This window comes from Asparagus officinalis, chromosome 3 (genome assembly GCF_001876935.1).
Source record: "Asparagus officinalis chromosome 3, Aspof.V1, whole genome shotgun sequence".
In the NCBI taxonomy this organism is placed as follows: Eukaryota; Viridiplantae; Streptophyta; class Magnoliopsida; order Asparagales; family Asparagaceae; genus Asparagus; species Asparagus officinalis.
In genome coordinates, this window is record NC_033796.1 from 29263172 (window position 1) to 29285020 (window position 21849).

Sequence of the window (21849 nt, forward strand, 5' to 3'; positions counted from 1 at the left end):
GGAGGAGATTTCGGCGGCTTGTAGGGTTAAGGATGCGATGAGAGCTCAGTGTGTTCCTCAGATTGTTTCCTTCTTTTTCGATGCGGTGAATGCGTATCGATTGTCTGATCCTAATCTTGCTGCTGCGGTTTTAGAAACGATGAGAAAGTACGTGGCCTGGATTGATATTGGCCTCGTTGCTAATGATGTTTTTCTTCCTTTGCTGTTTAATCTTGTAGAATCAGGGGAGTTGCCGGATTATTTGAGGTTAGCTGCTGTTGGTTGTGTCCTAGCGGTTGTGTCCAAGAGAATGGATCCTCGATCGAAGCTGGGATTGCTTCAAACGCTGAAGCCACAGCTGAGCAGAGTGTTTACGGATGCTGAGTTTATGCTGAAGATTGGATCTTTGATCACTGGGTATGCAACAGAGGCCTTGGAGTGTTATAAGAAGTTGGGTTCCAATGAGGGGATGGGGCTTGTTGAGGAGTCATTGCCTTCAGTTTTTTATGTTATGGAAAACTCTGATGAAGCTGATCTAGGGAATATAGTTGGATTCTTGTCGAGTTACGTGGCTGCTTTGAAATCATCTCCATCAGAGAAACAAGTGCTTTATATTGGTAGGATACTAGAATTGATTCATTCCCAGATTCAGTATGACCCCAGTTATAGGAGGAACCTTGATATCCCAGATAAAATTGGTAAAGAAGAGGAAGATCAGATGGGTGAAGATAGGAAGGACCTGTTCACGCTTTTGCGGTCAGTTTGCAGAGTTGCTCCGGATGTCACAAAGCTATTTATCAGGAATTTGCTAGCTAATGCTCCTTCTATAGATCAGAATGTGGAGGAAGTTGAGGCTACTCTTTCTTTGTTATATCAGTTGGGTGAGACCATCAGCGAAGAAGAGATGAAGTCTGGAAGTGGGTTGTTGGCTGAGTTGATCCCAATGCTATTATCAGCTAGGTTCTCTTGCCATTCTCATAGGATTGTGGCACTTGTTTATTTGGAGACGGTCACAAGATATTTGAAGTTTGTGCATGAGAATACACAGTACATACCCAGTGTGTTGGCTGCGTTTCTTGATGAGAGGGGAGTTCGTCATCCAAATCTCAATGTGGGTCGACGGGCTAGTTATCTATTCATGAGAGCTGTGAAATTATTGAAGGCAAAGCTTGTTCCTTTCATAGAAACAATTCTTCAGGTATATATCTTTATGATTTCCCTTATTTCAGCTACATAGTGTGTTGTGGCTTTGCCTTTCCCCCCCCAAATGCTGCCTTCCTGTAGCACTAGTATACTTCGAATTCTAGAAACCATGTGAATTATGCATAAGCTACACATTCATGGATTTCAATAACATGCGTAAATTTTAATGACTAGCTATCAAAACAACCACTATTTAGTCAGGTCCTAGTTGATTTTTTTAGACAATTGAATTATAGAGAGCTTATATGAGAAAGTTCCACAATCTCTATGAAATAATGTGACAAATGATACTTAGACGAACCAATATATGAATGACAACCTTTGCCCTAGAAGTCAGTCTATCCGTTTTAAGTTACTATCTTCTACTATATTGTCTCTTTGCAGTTTATTCTTGTACCTTCTGTCCATTTAGTGCGAAAGGTACCATAAGCATTTGAATACTGTTGACCCATGTTATTCATCCTGCAAAGTGATACTTCATTCTAAATTCTTTTGGAAAAAAAAGTTGTATTTTAGCACTCTTTACATTATCTTATTTCTTAATACAAAGGGTATAGTATCTATGTCCTTGAATTTTAGCAATTCACATGTTGCTCTTTATATCATACAACGTACATAATGTTATATACATTTCCTTCTAATACGAGGCATGTAAAAAATCTTTTTAAAAATGTGAAGAAGGCATAGCTATATTTTAAATATCAAATCAAATTCCATCTCATCCTTAAATTAGACCCTATTTCTATTTTCTCCACTAAAGGAAACCTAAATTTTTAATCTGTCTATTCATATCTTTCACATGAAATATGTTTGTGTACCTCATAAAATTTTTAAGGGTATACATGCTCAATCGGAAAAAAGTATAATTCCTTCTAGTTCCTAATGTCTCATGAATTTTACCCAAATTTCAAATCTACCTTAACCAATTTAATCTTAGACGCTTAATTTTTGACCATGCTTAGTTCTGGGTATCTCATGGTGGGCAGAACCTGCAAGATGCACTAGGTCGCTATACATGTTTGGATTGGTCATCAAAAGAATTGAAGTCCTCTTCTTCTGAAGACGGTAGTCACACTTTTGAGGTGTGTTGCTCTTTGTTTGGAGTATGCTGTTTTGTTCTCTATAGGTTATTTTGTCCATAAGCCACAGCTGTGTTGTTTGTTTTAAAGGCAATTGGGCTATTGATCGGCATGGAGGATGTTTCACCAGAAAAACAGTCAGAGTATTTAGCAGCATTGCTTAACCCTCTGTGTCAGCAGGTAAAGATGAGTTTGAGAACACCGTGTAATGATTTAGCACTTGTCTTTGTGTCATTTTGGTGCATTAGATAGTCTATATTTGATTTGATTGACTTACAGGTAGAATCACTTCTCCTGGAAGCAAAAGCACAGGGGCTAGAAGAATCTTCGGCAAAAGTTGTGAGCTTCCAACAGATTATAATGGCACTGAATGCTCTCAGCAAGGTTGATTCCCATCTCTTCATCTGCAGTAGTATCCTTCTTATTAAAGGGAAAACCATTACCATACTTCTGTTGGAAAATTCACTTTCACCTATATGTTCTTCTCATATGTCAATTTTTTGAGTTCTTCCTTGGTTATACCTTCACTTAACCTCGATGTTCTGCTTTAAGAATCTCAGTATTAACTAGGTTATTGATACATTGTCAAAATATTGAATCCTTGTGTTGTCTTATGATCTAGGGCTTTAGCGAGCGGCTCGTCACAACTAATCGTCCAGCTATTGGTATCATGTTTAAGAAGGCAAGTTGGGGCTGCTTTTAATTATCATTTATACATTACATATAGTTAGTGAATACTTTTTGCATTGACATGCAGATATAGAATAATTTATGCATTAACACATGTGGCAGAATTTATGCTTCAAGGTTTCACTGAGTTGCATGTAATTGTAGTGTCTGTTTAATATGCCTGTGTATTATATTTTCCTAAACCAACCATTTTCCTGTGTCATTAAAAATGGATAGAAAATAATATAATTTTTCTAATTGACTAGTGTGCACGTGTCTGAAGTATTTCTATATTTGTTAAATTTCAGACTCTGGATATTCTTCTTCGCGTCCTTGTTACATTCCCAAATATGAAGCCCTTGCGTAATAAGGTAACTGGTGCACTGTTTCTTCCTTTGCTTTCTTATTGCAATGATTATCTGATTTAATTTAATGAATCACAGATTACTTCCTTTCTTCATCGGATGGTTGATATTTTAGGACCATCTGTTTTCCCTTATCTTCCTGTGGCATTAAACCAATTACTTATGGAGAGTGAGGTATGTTTTAATGTCTTATAATTCTGTTATTTGTAGACTTGAATGATACATTGAGGAAGATTTTGTCCTTCTCCAATTTCAAAATTAAGTTTACATGCACATGCCTTTTATTTTAATTTTAGGTATTTACTCTAGAAGCCACCTTTAAAATAGGTCATTAAATAGAAACAAACTTTGATTGTCGATTAATATGTAAACCACCTTAAAAGGGGTTTTGGGTTGCAATCAACCAAACGGACCCATTTACAGTTGAGCTTTCTCAGTAATTAGCCCCACCTAACTTCCATTGAGGATCATCTCTCCATTATATTTGGCATATATCACCTAATCATTTCGTAAAAAAAAAAAAACTGAAAAGTGGGTCCATGTGGTAGATTGCAACACAAAACCCCTTTAAAGGTGGTTTATGTATTGACTAATAATTGACGACAAAGTTGGTTTTCCATATAATGACCCTATTTTAAAGGTGATTTCTAGGAAGAACCTTTTTATTTTTCCTATGCTGGTATTGTTTGTCTTAGTAGCATGTGATGCCTGTTTGGTGCTCTTTATTAAGCTGCTATATTGAACTGTACTTTAATCTAAAGGTGTGAAAGAGATATCTACTAGTAGGCTGTGATGTGAAATTGTAGGGGAAAAAAGAATTTGATTCACCAATCTTCATAGTCTACTATATGGTATATAATCATTTATATGCATTTACAAGTTGAGAAGTAGCTTGCCACTACCAAATTTTTATATGTAATTACAGTATGCAAATGTATATGCACAAATTCTTGTCTAGCCTTTATTTGGAGAGTAGATTCATCAACATAAATTCAACCAGAAGAAGGGAGAGTTTTTTTACATCCTGTTCCGCGAAAGACATTCAAAGAAAAAAATGATTTCATATTATGTAAAACAACACATTTCTATCTAGAATTATCTCTTTTATTTTTATTTTAAAGTCTAGATAGTCTGCTAAGTTTTCCTGAACAAGTTCTATAAAGCCATTGAGTGAATTTTGTCATCATTTACGTTTGTCTCTTTACATAAAAGGGGGAATAGATGGTTCCTTGAGCATATTTTCTTCATTGGATTTAGATTCGTTGCACTCATTTGTTAACACTGACGCATTGTGCAATTTGTCTATATGATTTTCTGCAACTTTCCTAGCAACTTAAGGAAGATTCACTTTTGATTAGTATTTTTGGTGTTGGTTTAGTAGTTCATGTATCATTCTTTGATTATTAGTTTCATTCATTCTGCTTTCTTTAAGATGATATTATGTGGAGTTAATGTCAAAAGTGTCTTCCTCAGAGATGAATGCAACCCCAACCCAACCCCACCCCAGCTGCCACCCCCATAAAAAGCCTGAAAAGAGAAGCAGACATTTTAAAAAAAGCTGTCTATCTCTATATAGGATTTTGTTGGTCTGCTCTTCGTTTTGACATGGTTAACCTGTAATAAGGTCAGCCTTCCTGCCTACTAAATTTTATACCGGACTCTTGTGTCCCTATACTTTTTAGCTAGAGTAGCAAAAAAGAATGACGTTATATGAATATCTGGTGACTTATTTTTTTATATTTATCATAAGTCCTTCTACTTGTGGTCTTTTGCTTCAGTATTGGTGCTGTTGTGATGTGAATTAAGGAGCCAACAATTTAGCTTTCCTAACCTTTTTCCTGTTGGAAAAAAGGGGAAAAAATCACCTGCTTGAATGTAAAATTACCTTACTCTAATAATGAAAATGATGCTTGCAGCCAAAAGATATGGTGGAGTTTCTGGTGCTAATCAATCAAGTTATATGCAAATTCAACATTTCTGTGGCGGCTATGCTAGAAGAGATATTTCCTACCATAGCAAGTAGATTATTCAGTACTCTTTCAAGTGATGCATTTCCTTCTGATTCTAGCTGTAATACTGAGGTATGGATGTCTACTCAAGCTATGTCATAGTAGTGTTATGACTATCTGCTCAAATTTATCTCGATTATACTTACTACAAAAGTATGTAGTTTTTGTCTTTTACCGCTTCCATACATTTAATTCTATTACACAATAACACAACTATAAGTGCAAATGTTTTCCTATTGCATGTCAGCTTCTCAATCTACTAGAACTGCTGGAATAGACATCAATTTACTAGAACTTATGGATTATAGAAACAATTTATCTACCTCAACTGACTGATGTCATGCACTGCAAAAAATGAAAATTTTATTATATAATATATACGTTTCTTCTGCATAATCTCTGTAAGATGAAAGCATGATCACTCACTTGTCACTGCTGGATGGGTTTTGTATTTCCCAGCATGTTCTCTCCCATTACTTCCTTATCAAGATGCTAATCATTCTGTATGGTAGTTATATTGAACGCTAATGATTTGCTGGTTAATTATGTGATGTATAAATGTGAATTTTCTTGCAGAATCTTAACCTTGTGTTTTAGCATCTTTAACATTTCAGATGTGTACTTGTTGGTGATAATTCATCATGTGTATGATGATATTTTAAAAGCATGGTTTATTGCAGTATATAGACCATTGTTGGCCAAATACTGTTATGTTTTTGTTAGTGAAGTTGAAGGGGAGTGGTTCGGACGGGATGAAAATAGGACTTGGTTGAACCAGATCGAAGAAATTAGCAAATCAAACTAGTACTTTAAATTAAACAAAATAAATGGGTATAACAAAAAAACTTAAACATTGTGGGACCCACCAAAAAAAGATATGAAAGAGAGGACTTAAAATAAGTTTGATTATTCAACTTGGAAACCAAACCCAGGGAGGAAGTCTAACCTGTGTCAACCGATATTTTTCCTCTCAGATTTTTTTTTTGAACATCAGACCATCTGCAAAAGCGCCATTTTATATTTTCTCATTCTATTAGGGTTTGGAGAAACGTGCATTTGGTTTGATATGGATAGAATGATGCTCCAGATTTAGATTTCTACCCATTTAACTTAAATAGTCTCAGGTTTTCCAATCTCACCGAGAAACTATGTAAATCATGAACTAGTAATCTGCATATAAACCCCTGATGGCTTTCAAATTTGCACACACACCGACTTACATATAAAGACATACTCATTCTTCATTCTTGTTCTATGATCATTTATGTAAAAACAGTCTAGGTAGGTGCTTAACTTCTAGGCAATCCAATCAGGCGGGCTGCATAAACTGAGCGAGGTGGCTTTGGCACTAGGTGCCCCTTGGGCAATTGAATTTCTTAGCTTTTGTTGCTGTTGGGTTCTACTACCTTTTGTTTTCGCCAAAAGTCGAATTTGTTGTCGAATTCATTATATCTTCGGTCGATTACAATAAATTCAAAGAAAACAGCCTTTTTATAACTCTTTTACACAACAAAAAGAAAATTACAACTCTTGAGAAAATAAACGCAGGATCGTTGTTTGGATCACTGCTTTCGTGGGATCTTTGCCTGTGCCGGGAGCGCTTTGACTCGTGGACCACCAAGTCACAGATTCTGATTGAACCGTGAGGGGTTTATGATTCTGACTTCGTTTATCGAAGTGAGAAATTGAAACGATATCTTATCGATGTAAGATAGTCGTTCTTCTTGAAATCAAGTCAAAGCTCAATTTCAAGGATTGGCCGTAAGATCAGCACCTCTGCTCTCTCTCTGCTCTGGATTGCTCTGGATTGCTCTGAAGTGCTCACAATGATCCGTCCCTTGAAAAAATGGCCTTAGGAGGGTATTTATAACCTCCAAGAACAGTTGGCAGAAAACAGGTTCGCGAGACAGCTTTTGCTGTCTCGACGGGCGAGACAGTGTTTACTGTCTCATTTCTGGCAGTTTTCGATGTAACTGCTTTCCCACGTTTCAAACTCCGTTATTTTGGCAGTTATCCACGTGATTCTCGCCCACGACGTTTCCCACGTTCTTGAACAGTTAGTGGCACGTGTAGGGCAGTTACAAAGGCGGTTTTGACCATCTGAAAGCTGTCTCACGTGCGAGACAGTAAATTCTGTCTCGCACGGCGAGACAGCAAAGACTGTCTCGCGTGGGCGAGACAGTAAAAGTCTGTCTCGCCCGCGAGACAGTAAAGACTGTCTCGCGCGGCGAGACAGTCAAGTCTGTCTCGCACGGCGAGACAGTCAAGACTTGTGTTTTTTCTGCCTTTTTGGATGATTTCCTCTTGAGCTGTATTTGGATATCTTTCAGCATTTTTTGACGCCTACAGATACCCCCTCCAAAGTATTCCAGACTCAATCTTTTATAGAGGAGTTCTGGGATGCTTTGGATAAGATAGATCTTACTTATGATCCTTTCAATGCTTGGTTGAGTAGATCGTGTAGAGGAACCCGTAGGTGGCTTCAACTTTTGATCTCTTTGTCTCTCAATCTATTCAGTGCTTTGTAGAATAGTTAAGATTCTTCTCGGCATCGCGTTTATCGCTTGTCCATTGTAGAGATCTTGATTTAAAGCTGGAACTTGTACTTGTGAAATCAGCTCTTATCGTCAAGTTGATACTGCATATACCCGTTTAGGGGTAGTCAGGTTATTCTCAAGAATATTTTAACTGATATTCTCCAGAAACTTCCTGTTGAGGATAGGGAAACAATTTAGACTCTTATACCTATTTGGAGTACTCAGGTTATTCTTAAGAATATTCTGAGTAATATTCTCCAGAAACTTCCTGTTGAGGGTAGGAAAACAGTTTAGACTCGTGTACCTATTGGAGTATTCAGGTCTCTTTTTTGTTGGTAGAGATGAACCCAGAATCGGAGAGGAAGAATTTTATATTCTATCTCCTGGTCTCTTGTTTGTTGGTAGAGATAAACCCGATGATGGAGAGGAAGAATTTTATATTCTATCTCCTGGTCTCTTGTTTGTTGGTAGAGATAAACCCGATGATGGAGAGGAAGAATTTTATATTCTATCTCCTGATCTCTTGTTTGTTGGTAGAGATAAACCCGGAATCGGAGAGGAAGAATTTTATATTCTATCTCCTGATCTCTTGTTTGTTGGTAGAGATAAACCCGGAATCGGAGAGGAAGAATTTTATATTCTATCTCCTGGTACAAAGGAAATTTAAATTGGGATTTCTATTCAGAGAATCTGAATAAGGTTTGATCAATTGAAATTTGAAGCAATCCTAACTTTTATAGGTTTGATTGCGCAAATCGAAGGTGGACCTCTTGTTCATGGAAGGAATCAAGAGGGGATTTTGGCTTTGGTCCTAACTGTTTAAAGGTTTGACCAAGATGGGAATTTGAGACGATCCTAACTGTTTAAAGGTTTGATCGTTCAATTTGTGGACCTCTCGTTCATGGAACGAATCGAGAGGGGATTTTGGCTTTGGTCCTAACTGTTTAAAGGTTTGACCAAGATGGGAATTTGAGACGATCCTAACTGTTTAAAGGTTTGATCGTTCAATTTGTGGACCTCTCGTTCATGGAACGAATCGAGAGGGGATTTTGGCTTTGGTCCTAACTGTTTAAAGGTTTGACCAAGATGGGAATTTGAGACGATCCTAACTGTTTAAAGGTTTGATCGTTCAATTTGTGGACCTCTCGTTCATGGAACGAATCGAGAGGGGATTTTGGCTTTGGTCCTAACTGTTTAAAGGTTTGACCAAGATGGGAATTTGAGACGATCCTAACTGTTTAAAGGTTTGATCGTTCAATTTGTGGACCTCTCGTTCATGGAACGAATCGAGAGGGGATTTTGGCTTTGGTCCTAACTGTTTAAAGGTTTGACCAAGATGGGAATTTGAGACGATCCTAACTGTTTAAAGGTTTGATCGTTCAATTTGTGGACCTCTCGTTCATGGAACGAATCGAGAGGGGATTTTGGCTTTGGTCCTAACTGTTTAAAGGTTTGACCAAGATGGGAATTTGAGACGATCCTAACTGTTTAAAGGTTTGATCGTTCAATTTGTGGACCTCTCGTTCATGGAACGAATCGAGAGGGGATTTTGGCTTTGGTCCTAACTGTTTAAAGGTTTGACCAAGATGGGAATTTAAGACGATCCTAACTGTTTAAAGGTTTGATCGTTCAATTTGTGGACCTCTCGTTCATGGAACGAATCGAGAGGGGATTTTGGCTTTGGTCCTAACTGTTTAAAGGTTTGACCAAAATGGGAATTTTGTGAGGGAAGATTGATCTAAAGAGGTGATCGAATCTCATCTCAGCAAAAGAGTATTCGGAAGTCATAGTAGGAGTTTAGTGTTTATCACTTTGTTCATAATGATCGGGTTATCCCTAAAAAATTACATTTAACATTCTTCCGGGAACTTCTCGTTACATGAATTATCCACCCCCAGCTTTCTTCGCAAAACTGAGTGTAACGAGGGGTTCGTTATCCTTAGTCGCATGTTCGGGTTATCCTTAAGAATATAGGATTCTCCATGAACTTCCCGTTAAGGAAAGGAAATAGTTTAGACTCATATACCTTTTGGAGTATCGAGGAGCAGTTTATACTCGTATACTTTTCGGAGTGAGGGGAAACAGTTTATACTCGTGTACCCAATGGAGTTTTATGGTCGTCTTTACTCGACTTCTTTCGTCGTTATGACGCCGGAGTCAATTAGGGCTTGGATCTTATTTTTGAGTCCAAAGCAAATCTCGGTGGGATGAAGAACCCTTCTGTGGTACGCACAGTAGTTTGGATCTGTAATCATCTTAGCACCATCCTGATCTTTAATAGGTGGTAGTTCGATTTTGTCATTAGCGAGGAGGTATTCCAAGATGGCTGGAGCTTCATCATCTTCAAAAGAATATTCCAATTGAAACCTCGGATCGAGAGTCGCATTCTCAATGATTGCAGATGTCATTGGTTGGCCTCTCTCAGCTTTCTTTCTTTTAAGAAAGTGCTCAGCTTGTTCACCCCGAGATTTTAACTCCTTCCAAGTTGTGGATGGCACGACCCCCAGAGCTTCCAATACATCGATGGAGAGGTTATTGTGGCATGTTTGCAGGATGAACTCCTTCGTGATAGGATCTCTGTAATTCATTGCTTTGTTACGGAAACGTTTGACAAAGTTGTCAACTGACTCTCCGTCTTTTTGCTTCTCATCTAGAAGGGTTCCGATTGACACTTCGGCGTCATCATCAAAGAAGTTGTTGAGAAACAAACTTTCTATGTCATCCCAGCAATTGATACTCCCTGGCTTGAGCCGTCGATACATCAAAGCATTGATTTTGTCTTCAAGTTTTTGCATTTTCCCGTCATCGTCTTCATTTCTTTCTGAATGATGTCGAGTAAAGATAATTGGACCACCCCCAGTGAGAGGTGCTATTGAACCACCCCCAATATCGTTATTGGGAGGATCCGTTAAACCACCCCCAGCGTTATTGCCATTGGGAGGTGTATCAGCCATAATGACTTCATCCACCTCTGGATCACTGTCATCTACAACATTCCGAGTGTGGTGGCTGGATTCAAATCGCTGATTGGACTCAGGAGGTTGAGGCTGTTGAGTTAACAGTTCTCTCATTTGTTGGATAGCCAACTTCATTTCTGTCTTCACTTCAGCTCTAATTTCTTCACGTTGTTTGGCTAGAGCTTCCTGAAGTATTTGAGTGAACTGATCAGCAGTGATTGTGAATACTTCTCTGATTTGTCCTGTGCTAGACATTGTATCATCAGAAGCGATTGCAGAATAAGTGTCCGAGAATTCATCCTCCGAGGACATTCCTTCTTGCATTCTCTTGTAGTCTCTGCGTCTGATAGCTCCTAATTGGAGTCGAGACATCCTTTGAGCAATTCTTGGATTGACTTTTCCTTTCGGGGAAAAGTCTGGATTTGAGTCACTTGAATGCTGTTTAGACTTTCTTCTATCAGCCACGTTGATGGTGACTTCAGGGAATTCATTATTTTGGACAGCTGCTCTTCTTTTGCGGAAATGTCTCGACTTAGGTTTCGATAATACAGAGACTTTTCGTGGGATGACTTCTCGTTTGAAACAGTCACATTCTGATAATGCTATTTTAACGAGTCGCGCACAGGAACAACGAGAGTTTATCTCTCGAATAACTCTCTTTCGAAAATTATTCACAACTTCAACTTGATAATACGATTCATCGGTATGATTGCCAAAAAATCGTATCGTCTGTTGGTATGATCTCCCAGGTATGACGATATCATTTGGTGAATGCGTCTTCTTCTGGGGGTATAAAACCTTGTTGGCATTCTCAGGACACTTTATTTTTGTTTTTGAGCGATCCAAGGTTATGTTGGGGGTCGCACGTCTGAAACCACCCATTTGCGGGTATGGGGTCTTAACGGGCTCCGAATGCTGATTTTGCATAAGTCCAGACTTTGGAATCCAAACTTGACGAAATTTTGGTGATTCTTTGGTCACCATTTCCTTCCTCTTTTCTCGTCTTTGTTGTGAGAGAGCATTGGCATTAGCAGCTTTTGCACGACGTTTTTGTATACGCTCTTTGAGGGTCGAACGAGTCTTTTTGACAATAGTCCATTCCTCCGTCGTTGTTTTAGCAGAGATACGAGTGATTGGTTGTTGAGACAACTGAACCACTCGATGTCTCCTCGACTCTAGGTCCGCGTGGTAACGAACCCCGTCGGTTTGTTCCAAGGCCTTAGCCAATTGGCGAGCACGACGTTGGCGTTGTCTCTGACGAGCTCTTTTTGTCAATGCCGGCTGACTTTGATTCGATGACTCTTTAACTAGATAAGAGCCATTGTGAGCAGAGGTGTTGCGAGTGAAATTCTCAGCAACAATCAAGCGAGAGTCTTCATCTTGTGCCTTCTTTGGCATGTAAGTCTTCCTCAATTGTGAGATCCTCTTGTACTTGCGAGATACTGAAGATCTTGAAGAGGATGATGAGAAATATTCCTCAAACTTGGTTTGGTCGAATTCGTATTCGACCATGGATTCAACTGGAATCTTGATCGGCTGCGACACGACGGTCTCGGCAGCGAGACCGTTGGCTCCCACTGTGGTCGCCAGTTTGTTTTCGCCAAAAGTCGAATTTGTTGTCGAATTCATTATATCTTCGGTCGATTACAATAAATTCAAAGAAAACAGCCTTTTTATAAGACTCTTTTACACAACAAAAAGAAAATTACAACTCTTGAGAAAATAAACGCAGGATCGTTGTTTGGATCACTGCTTTCGTGGGATCTTTGCCTGTGCCGGGAGCGCTTTGACTCGTGGACCACCAAATCACAGATTCTGATTGAACCGTGAGGGGTTTATGATTCTGACTTCGTTTATCGAAGTGAGAAATTGAAACGATATCTTATCGATGTAAGATAGTCGTTCTTCTTGAAATCAAGTCAAAGCCTGATTATCAAGGATTGGCCGTAAGATCAGCACCTCTGCTCTCTCTCTCTGCTCTGGATTGCTCTGGATTGCTCTGAAGTACTCACAATGATCAGCCTCTGGAAAAATGGCCTTAGGAGGGTATTTATAACCTCCAAGAACAGTTGGCAAAAAACAGGTTCGCGAGACGACAGCAAAGACTGTCTCGCGTGGGCGAGACAGCAAAGACTGTCTCGCGTGGGCGAGACAGTAAAAGTCTGTCTCGCCCGCGAGACAGTAAAGACTGTCTCACACGGCGAGACAGTCAAGTCTGTCTCGCGTGCGAGACAGTAAAGACTTGTGCCTTTTTGGTTGATTTCCTCTTGAGCTGTATTTGGATATCTTTCAGCATTTTTTGACGCCTACACCTTTCATCAAAAGTTCAGATTTACTAGTTCAAATTCTTATTACCTTCTTCGAAGGGTTATACCTTCACCTTGAAAGAAATTTTTTCCTATCATTTTAAATTCCACTTCCTACAATGCGCTTAATTTTATTAATATTTCCATGTTAATTTATGTTTATAAGTTTATGTACATCCTTGTCATTTTGTCTTTAAATTTTCCTTGAACTTTTGCAATAAAAAAAATGAAGATTTAAGTTGTGTAAGTTGCTAATTTGTTTCTGAAACATTTTCTTTCAAAGTTGACCAGTATCCGTCAATTTTGGTGATATGTATTGCCTTGTTTTCTGAATCATTTAGGAGATACGTGAATTACAAGAGTTACAGCGAACATTGTATACCTTTCTTCATGTTATGGCAACACACAATCTCTCTTCAATTTTTCTAGTTCCAAATAGTAGAGGATATCTGGATGCTATAATGCAGTTGTTGCTGTTAGCTTCTTGCAGTCACAAAGATGTTGTTGTGAGGAAGGTATGATAGTATTAATGTGTTACAAAGTTTCTTGTACTGTTGCTAATGCTATTATCCATTTTTTTTACCGCCATATTGAATAATAACAAACCTAATGATTTGATGCCTACTTTCAGATGTGTGTTCAGATTTTTGTCAAACTTGTGAAAGATTGGTGTGCAAAATATAATGGTGAAGATAAGGTATTCACCTTTTCTAACATTGTTCCAGCAATTGATGTAACTGCTAAACCTGATTTTATATTCGTTTGCTTATGTGCAAGCTTTTCTTAATCTTCTCAGGTTCCTGGCTTCCGGAGCTTTATGATTGAGAAATTTGCATCAAATTGCTGCTTTTACAGTGTTCTTGACAAGTCATTTGAGCTCCGTGACGCCAATACTGTAAATTATCTTAACTCATATTCTCTGTTATATATCTTAAACTTTTGCATCAAATTCTTTATGGCTCACCTTGGTTCTTAAGATTATATTTTATAATATACATCTTCCTTGGATTCTATACCAGCTGTAATAATTAGACATTTATGATCCTTGATTGAATTCATGGACTATTACTCTGCAGTGAAGTATCAGCACATGCTGTGTTTTACCGTAGTCTGAACATACCACTTTGGCAAGTCATTCTGAGATTTGTATTTTGGTGAATCCATGAATAATTTGTCTCAATCACCAAAGATTTTAAACTCATCTGTCAAATCAGAAAATTACCAGATTGAAGTCATATGTTTTACGGATTCATGTGTGAGTATAGTCCATGAACTCTAGGATGGACCAAATTACTCCTTATCAATTGGTATCGGACTATCAGTGCCAGTTTTGTGTCATAAGGTCAGATGTGAAGCTCAAAGGCGTCAGCAGGTTGACTAAGGTCAAGTTTAGTGCATGTACGGTGGAAATCCACATATGGTGATTACTCAGGATAGTTGGCATGACATAGCCATGATTTAAAGTTTTTTTGGGGGTGGGGGTGGATGGGAGGCAAAAGCATGTGGCATCTGAGCTTTAGGTTTGGGCTTTGGCTTGTGGGCTGTAGCACTTGAGCTTTTGCTCAATGCCCCCGCGGGGTTTTTTTGGGGGGGTGGGTGGGCCCCATTCCTGGCACTTCATAAGCTCGCACATGATGGCGCCTAACAGCATGAGGCGTGCCGGTGTAAACCGAGATTTAAAGTTTTTTTTTTTGCGGGGGGGGGGGGGGGGGGGGGGGGGGGGGGGGGCATTCCTGGCCGCTTCTAAAGCCGCGACGCGGCAATGATGGCCCTGACGCATTGAGGTTGCTGATGTAGGCAATAGTTTAGTTAAACATATGAAGCTTCCGCCTACGTTAGGAAGATGTTGGCAGCCATGTCGGTTGCCACTTCTACTCACAAATGAATGGGGGAAGAATGTTAAGGTTTCATATGTGAGTATAGTCCCACATCGGGCAGGATAAGAGAGTGATGAGTTCAAAATAGAAGTTGGGGTCAATACCTAACACCTTAAGCTTTTATGGTTAAAACTGGTTCCTATTCATTGTTTAATGTCTATTAACTCTAGGTTGGGCCTGATTACTTCCCATCAATATGTTGGATTTATGTTTGAGGATGAGGGGATATTAATCTAAGCTTCTTTGGTAAGGGGGTTTGTTTATTGCTCTTGGATGGTTTTGTTTTGTTTTCTTGGGTTGGAGGGAATAGAAGGGAGGGTTGGTTACTTGAGAATAGTAGAATGTGCATGAATGGTATTCTGTAAAGTTATGGAAGCAGTGAAACATTTGCCTTCTGTAGTATTTGACTTGTTACAGGTTTCGAGTTTCTGTGTAATGTATTCCCTAGAACCTTCAGTACATCCTTTATTTTTTTTCCAAATTATAATCCATGTCGATATTAATTACAGCTTATTATAGTCACTTTTAAGTCCATCAATTTCACGGACTGTGTATTGGTTCTTTTTTCAGAAAAGGGGTAGGAATTGTACACAAACCTATGAATGTTGGACACTTCCATTGTCAAAAAATGGTACACTTGGACATGGCACATGCCCATCCATTTCCAACATTTGCAAGTTCGATAGACTAGCATTTAACTCAAATATTATATAATATGGAATGTGTTGTCGTGTTTTGCCCTTTCTGATAAAAAATAATTATAGATCAACATATTAAATTAGGGTTTTTATGTACTGATAGAAGCAAAGCACATGCTTATTATGAATAAAATATGTATATGTAGCTGTGTATTCATGTCTCAAATTGGCTAACAGAATGTATCCATATTTATTAATAATATACATAAACAAAAAGGAGTTAGTGTTATGGTAATATTGTCAAGTAGGGTTGCAAACGGTCCGGATACGGCTCGGATATGATACATATTGATACTATGTCCATATCTGCATACCAATTACAGGTAAATATAGGAAACGAAAACATATATGCTTTGGTAAGGAAAATTCATAGCCATGTTCGCTAAATACGGATTCATATAGGGATATGCATGCGCGTACTATAAGCGGATATACATGGGGATACAAAATAGATATGAGCAAACTAGATAATATTGAAACAAATATAGTTCATATGATGCGTAAGAGTTCATTAACGTGTTCGTTATATCTGAATTAAACCTGTTGCAGCAATCTGACAAATATGTATTCAGATATTTTGAATATGGAACCGGATGTTTCACTGTAAAAGTAACCATATCCTATCGGTTATCGATTTTAGTAACCATATCCGTATCCAAACGAATACAGATATTTTTGTGCACTTTACTGTTAAGATGAAAGAATTATAGTCTAATAGGTCTTGACACTTCATAATTATCAATTTATTAGTTAGAAAATGTGGAAGGGAAGAGTTAAGGAAGCTGGTCTAGGGAGAAAGAAAAATAGATGGGCATTTGGATGCCGTGAATCACGTTGGCGCTAAAGGCTTAAGCATCACATGCTTGGGGGAAGGCAAAGAAAACAGAAGAATTTGCTTGAAATAGCACATTAATACAAGTTGGCTAGGAGATGTATAGATTAGAGTTGAAATGGTTTACTCTGAGAAAAATGCCCATGGTTCACTGAGACTACCCATGCTGAAGGATATTAGTTTCTCCTTTCTTCTGGTAGTATTGTACATTGTTGTTTAGATGTTTATTATAGTAGTATAAAGAATGTATATGTTTGGAGACACTTCTTCTTTTGAAAAGGACCACTTGTGCATCGTGCCATCATCCATGAACTATGTGAAGATTCTGACATTCCATCTGTAGTTAAAGCATCTGCATATTGGTTTAAAGTGCTAATTGAAGATTAATCATATAGCTTGTATTTATAAAGACTATAGTTGCAGTTAACATTCAAGTAGATCAGATCTGCCAAATATTACATTGATCAGTTCTACTGAACAGTCTTTTTTATTCTTAACATCTGCTTAAAACACATGGTATAATTAGTCGATAGAGCTTGAACCTTGTTATTGAAAAGACCGGGGGATTACATTTTCCTCGGCAAATTAAGGTCTGTATAGACGTTAACACGATTTAGATATGGGGTCGTAAACCCATCTAAGGAAGTATGTTTGTTTGACAAACTCTCTTGATTTTCAAATCGAGGGTTCTTTTGCGAAAGCACATGCTTTCCATGGGTTTGAAGGGGTGGGGGTGGGTGTGTGTTTGTGTGTCTTCTCTATTTTTTGTTTTTGGGTATCATTTCTTTATGGGGAAACCTCTGAATGTAAAATTTATATGCATGAACTTCCTGATCCTGGCTTATGCTAGCATGTCCCTAGACATGAACTTTCAATACGCTCGTCCAGCTGCATGACTTGATTTAGAACTGAATTTGGTTCAATATCAAGAATAGTTTTTTTTGTTTTGATTTACTGACACTACCTATGTTTATTATCCAAAAACATTCTACTTTCTCTGACGTCTGTATTACTTCTGCCCCTTTTTAAGAACTATTGCTTTATTCCTGTTTTGCAGCTTGTTCTTTTGGGGGAAATTGTGATGGCACAAAAAGTGATGTATGAGAAGTTTGGTGAGGATTTTCTTGTTCATTTTGTGTCACAAACTCTCTCAACAGCGCATTGTCCACAGGATCTAGCGGAGCAGTACTACCAAAAATTCCAGGTTCAAGAAGTATTAACTTTATGATTAATTTAACATCTGTTATATGTCATTGTCATTGGATGACACTAGGATTTTTCACACTTTGTGGCGATAGGTAACATTTAATATACAAAAGATTCTAAGAGATTTCAATTTGGCTATAGTATTCTTCAGTCCTTGAGTTATCCAGAAATAGAACAGTATATGTTTCCAAGCCTGAACACTTTTATATGACTTTATGAAAAAATAGTCACTACTACCTTTGGAACTTGGTCAAATTGGTTGGTTTGGGGCCAAGATTAGCTCTCTATCTCTCCGTGTCCAAACCTAAAGAACATTCTGTGGATATTTGATTGGGATCTACAAATCTGATCTTAATCCTAATTCATGTTGAGTAGTTAAATACTATATATATTTTGTAAGTTCGATGGCAGCCTCTGTAATTTAAGACACGATATTTTTATAATTTTTCATTCTTTAGATTGGTGTAGGCACAAACTCATTTGAAGTTTGGTAGGTACTTCATGTGCCCATTTTATTCTCTCAAAATCTGCTATTAGCTTGCCTAATAAGTTCTAGTCAGGTTTATAATAAGTTCTAGTCAGGTTTATGTTGATTAGCCCTTTGTTGCTATTTGAGTTTCGGCAAATACTAGATATTTTTTCTAAATTTGATGGCAGCCTGTGGGATTTAAGACACTATTTTTACAATTTTTTCACTGTTTAGATTGGTTTGTGTTGACCGGCCCTTTGTTGCTGCCTGAGTTTCTATTCTTGTAGGCACTTAAGAACATTTGCTGCTCCTTCTCATTGTCTTTAGTATTGCCAATAATTGTTTTCCCCATATGTAACTTATATCTTCTCTCCAATATATCTTCCTCTCTTTTCAGCAGGGTAGTGATATCAAGGCATTAAAATCTTTCTATCAATCTCTTATTGAAAAGTTGAGACAGCAGCAGAATGGCAGCCTTGTTTTCAGATAGCATCAGTGTTTTGTTTGGTTTCCTTAGGTCAGCGATGAAGTTTTCAACTAGTACCCTGTAGTTTTTCAGAGAGCAGGCTGTTGTTCAAATTCAGGTGAGGACTCCAGGACTGGCATTATAGTTTCCTTCCAGCATGTATTATAGTAGCTAACTAGTGCCATACCTGCGCCATGCTGCGGGAATCTTTTTATATTATATATTATAAAAAGATAAACAATTTTTTGTTAGATAGAAGATAAATAATTTAATTATAAAGATAATGACTTGTTAAAAAATAAATAACAAGTTAACAACTCTTTTTTCCCCTCAATTGGCACTTAAATTTTTTCCATAAATTGCTCAATTGTGGAAAAATATTGAGCCAATGAAATTACTCCATGTATCATGAATTTCGGACTAACAACTGTTATATAGCATATTTAGCTTGTGATAATTTCTAAACAAATCTCTTCAAGTTACGTATATTGTCCAGTTTCTTGTTGACAGAAAACTAGGGCAACCACCCTAACTAGCAGCGCACTTTTAAAAGTCCATAATCTAGCAAAAGATGATGTAATTAGGCGACAACATTAAATGAATGAGCAATTTACAAAGTTATGATCTATTTGTAACTTATTAACTACTAAGTATGCACCGGTTTATGTGTTTATCTTTTCGACATTGCAAAGGCTATGGAACATCCAACTGTGCCGCTGTGTGTGGGTGGGTGGGGTGGGCGTGGGGGGGGGTAAGCCATAATGTTTAATTAGAAAAACAATGAAGAAAAATATCAACCTATAAGCAAAAATTGGTACAACCCAGTACTACAAGGGGGAAAAGCATTAATGTAGAAAGAAAATACTATTTTATTCAATTAAATCGGTTAAGAGATCCCACTTCTCTTCATCTGTGCTAAGCATTGAGTTAAGGGGGATTGGATGTTGTGGGAGGGAGGGAGGGAGGGAGGGGGAGCACTCCATTTTTTTGGAAACGGTAAAGTTTTTATTAAATGCAGAAGAAGATAAGTTGAGAGAAACGCACGAGAATAAAATATAATTAAGGATAAATACTAATGTCAATGAATGTTAAATTGACGGTAGAGCAATGAAGCGTTTTTTGGAACATACACAAAGAACTGGAATGATATTAGACGACATTTTCAGGCAAAGAGAAAAAAGTTAATTATCAAATTATTAAATATAATTACTACATAGAAGATTCATAGACAAATCCAGCAATGAAGCGTTTTTTGGAACATACATAGAAAACTTAAATGATATTAGAGGATATGTTTTTAGACGAAGAGATTGAAAATGATTAATTATTAAATTATTGATTATTATTAATTAATATTTACAAGATAAAGAGGCAAAGCTCTTAGAATGATATCAAAGGGCATTTTTTGGAACATACATAGAGAGTTAGAATGATATTTGAGGACCTAAAAAAAGAGATAAAGATGTTTATTATTAAATTATTAAATATAATTAATACATAGAAGATAAAGAGACAAATCTAGCAATTAAGCGTTTTTTAGAACATGCACAGAGAACTTGAATGATATTAGAGGACTTTTTTAAGGCGAAGAGATCGAAAAAATTTTAATTACTATATTATTAATAATTATAATTAATATTTAGAATACAAGGAGAGGAAGCTCTTAGAAGTTGCCAAGTGGCAACTTCAAGCCCTGTTTTAGTACATTAGATATATATGCTCTAAAATTTTGACACGTGTCAAATGCTTTAGAATTTTGACACGTATTTCAGGGTATTATTTAGTATATTGTATAGATTTGTCATGTAATGCTCGTTGCAGGATGTTAATTTTTTTATAAACAACTCTGTCATTCTTTGAGATAATAAGGTATTAGTTATAACTAGATGCTCTTCTTTATCCATGCTAGATTGTTTTTTAGAGGCCTCGTTTGCAATCTAATTTGCTGTGCAACCTATCAAAAATTGAGAAAACTTTTAGTTTCTTTTCTATTATATGCTAGGTTACAGACTACTGAATGGAAATAATTTCATGTTTAATTGGCTTAAAGAATCTTTAATGCACATGAAAATTCAATGTTTATATTCTCATCACACAACAGACTGAAAATTATCATATTTTAAATCCATTAAATAAAACTCTATAACAGTAAATGATGTAGTTTCTGCATTTAAAAGAAAACCTTCATTTCTAAAAATTGATATTAAATAACCAAAAAAATGAATTCACTGTACAATTTCATGAGAAAAAAAACCAATACCTTCTAACTTAATTACCATTTTAAATTCAAATTATTGACGGGGCCTTCTACACCAGGCCTTCAATATGCTAAGATTTGAAGCCAGCTTTGAACGATAGGCACTTAAAAGATGTTATTGTTTGTCATCAAGGTGATTCATTGAACATATTGTTTTTTCAGGATTCTAGTTTCTTTATCCCGTTTAAGAGCATTGAAATTAGAGAATGGTTTTTTAGATTTTTAGAGATTGGGATCTCACACCTTTTGTTTGCGAATTTTTATTTTTTAATGCAGATGTAAATTTCTCGGGAGTGGTTTTTTTATTATTGGTGGCGCTCTCTGCTGGTGTTGGTGCTTGATGAGTGTAAATTTGAGGCTTGATGATAAGTTTTATTCCTGTATATTCTCCCTTTTCCACAAGAAGCCTATTGCTCGTCCTCTGTTTTTTGGGTCAAATTTTTTTTGTCACCTTTAAAGGTGTAATCCTATTCCCTTCAGAATCATAAGTTATGCTAAAACAATAGATGAAATGAAAGTTCTGTAGCATTTTACCTTTTTTCCTTCAAGGTAATTTTTTATGACTTTTAAGCTGGCAACTTTCTGAGCTTCGGACCCGTGGACTTTTGGCCATTTATTTTGTAATTGTGTTTGACTCTTGGGATGGGTGCAGGTCTATGGGCGTAACCTAATTGTTTGAATAATGCAAGTAATCATGTTTGATGAATGAGTTGCTCCGCTCCGATTTGTAATTCTTTTTATATATGAGAAAGTTTGATGGATTCTTGGAGATAAAGGAAGAATTCTGCATTTCCGCCAGTTTTTTACTGTGAGAGGGAGGTTCGATCGATGTTGTTGCTGATGGATACTTCGGCTACAAATCTTAGTAGCTACTAGCTATCATGGGATATGATCCGCGACGAAAAGTTTAGAGAGAGAGAGAGAGATGTCATTTTCATTA

The 21849-nt window shown here is 37.2% G+C and overlaps 1 protein-coding gene across 1 annotated transcript in view; it reads left to right on the forward strand.

Annotated features, from left to right (window-relative positions):
* Positions 1-21476, forward strand: part of LOC109833596 (exportin-T) — a 22265-nt gene extending 789 nt beyond the window's left edge. Inside the window, 14 exon segments of the mRNA XM_020401336.1 lie at positions 1-1177; positions 2169-2264; positions 2352-2441; positions 2541-2645; positions 2884-2943; positions 3239-3301; positions 3374-3469; positions 5212-5376; positions 13446-13619; positions 13736-13801; positions 13901-13999; positions 17569-17715; positions 18587-18770; positions 21186-21476. The exon segment at positions 1-1177 is cut by the window's left edge and continues 291 nt beyond it. Coding sequence (XP_020256925.1) covers positions 1-1177; positions 2169-2264; positions 2352-2441; positions 2541-2645; positions 2884-2943; positions 3239-3301; positions 3374-3469; positions 5212-5376; positions 13446-13619; positions 13736-13801; positions 13901-13999; positions 17569-17715; positions 18587-18676 — 2428 coding nt within the window. The 3' untranslated portion in view covers positions 18677-18770; positions 21186-21476.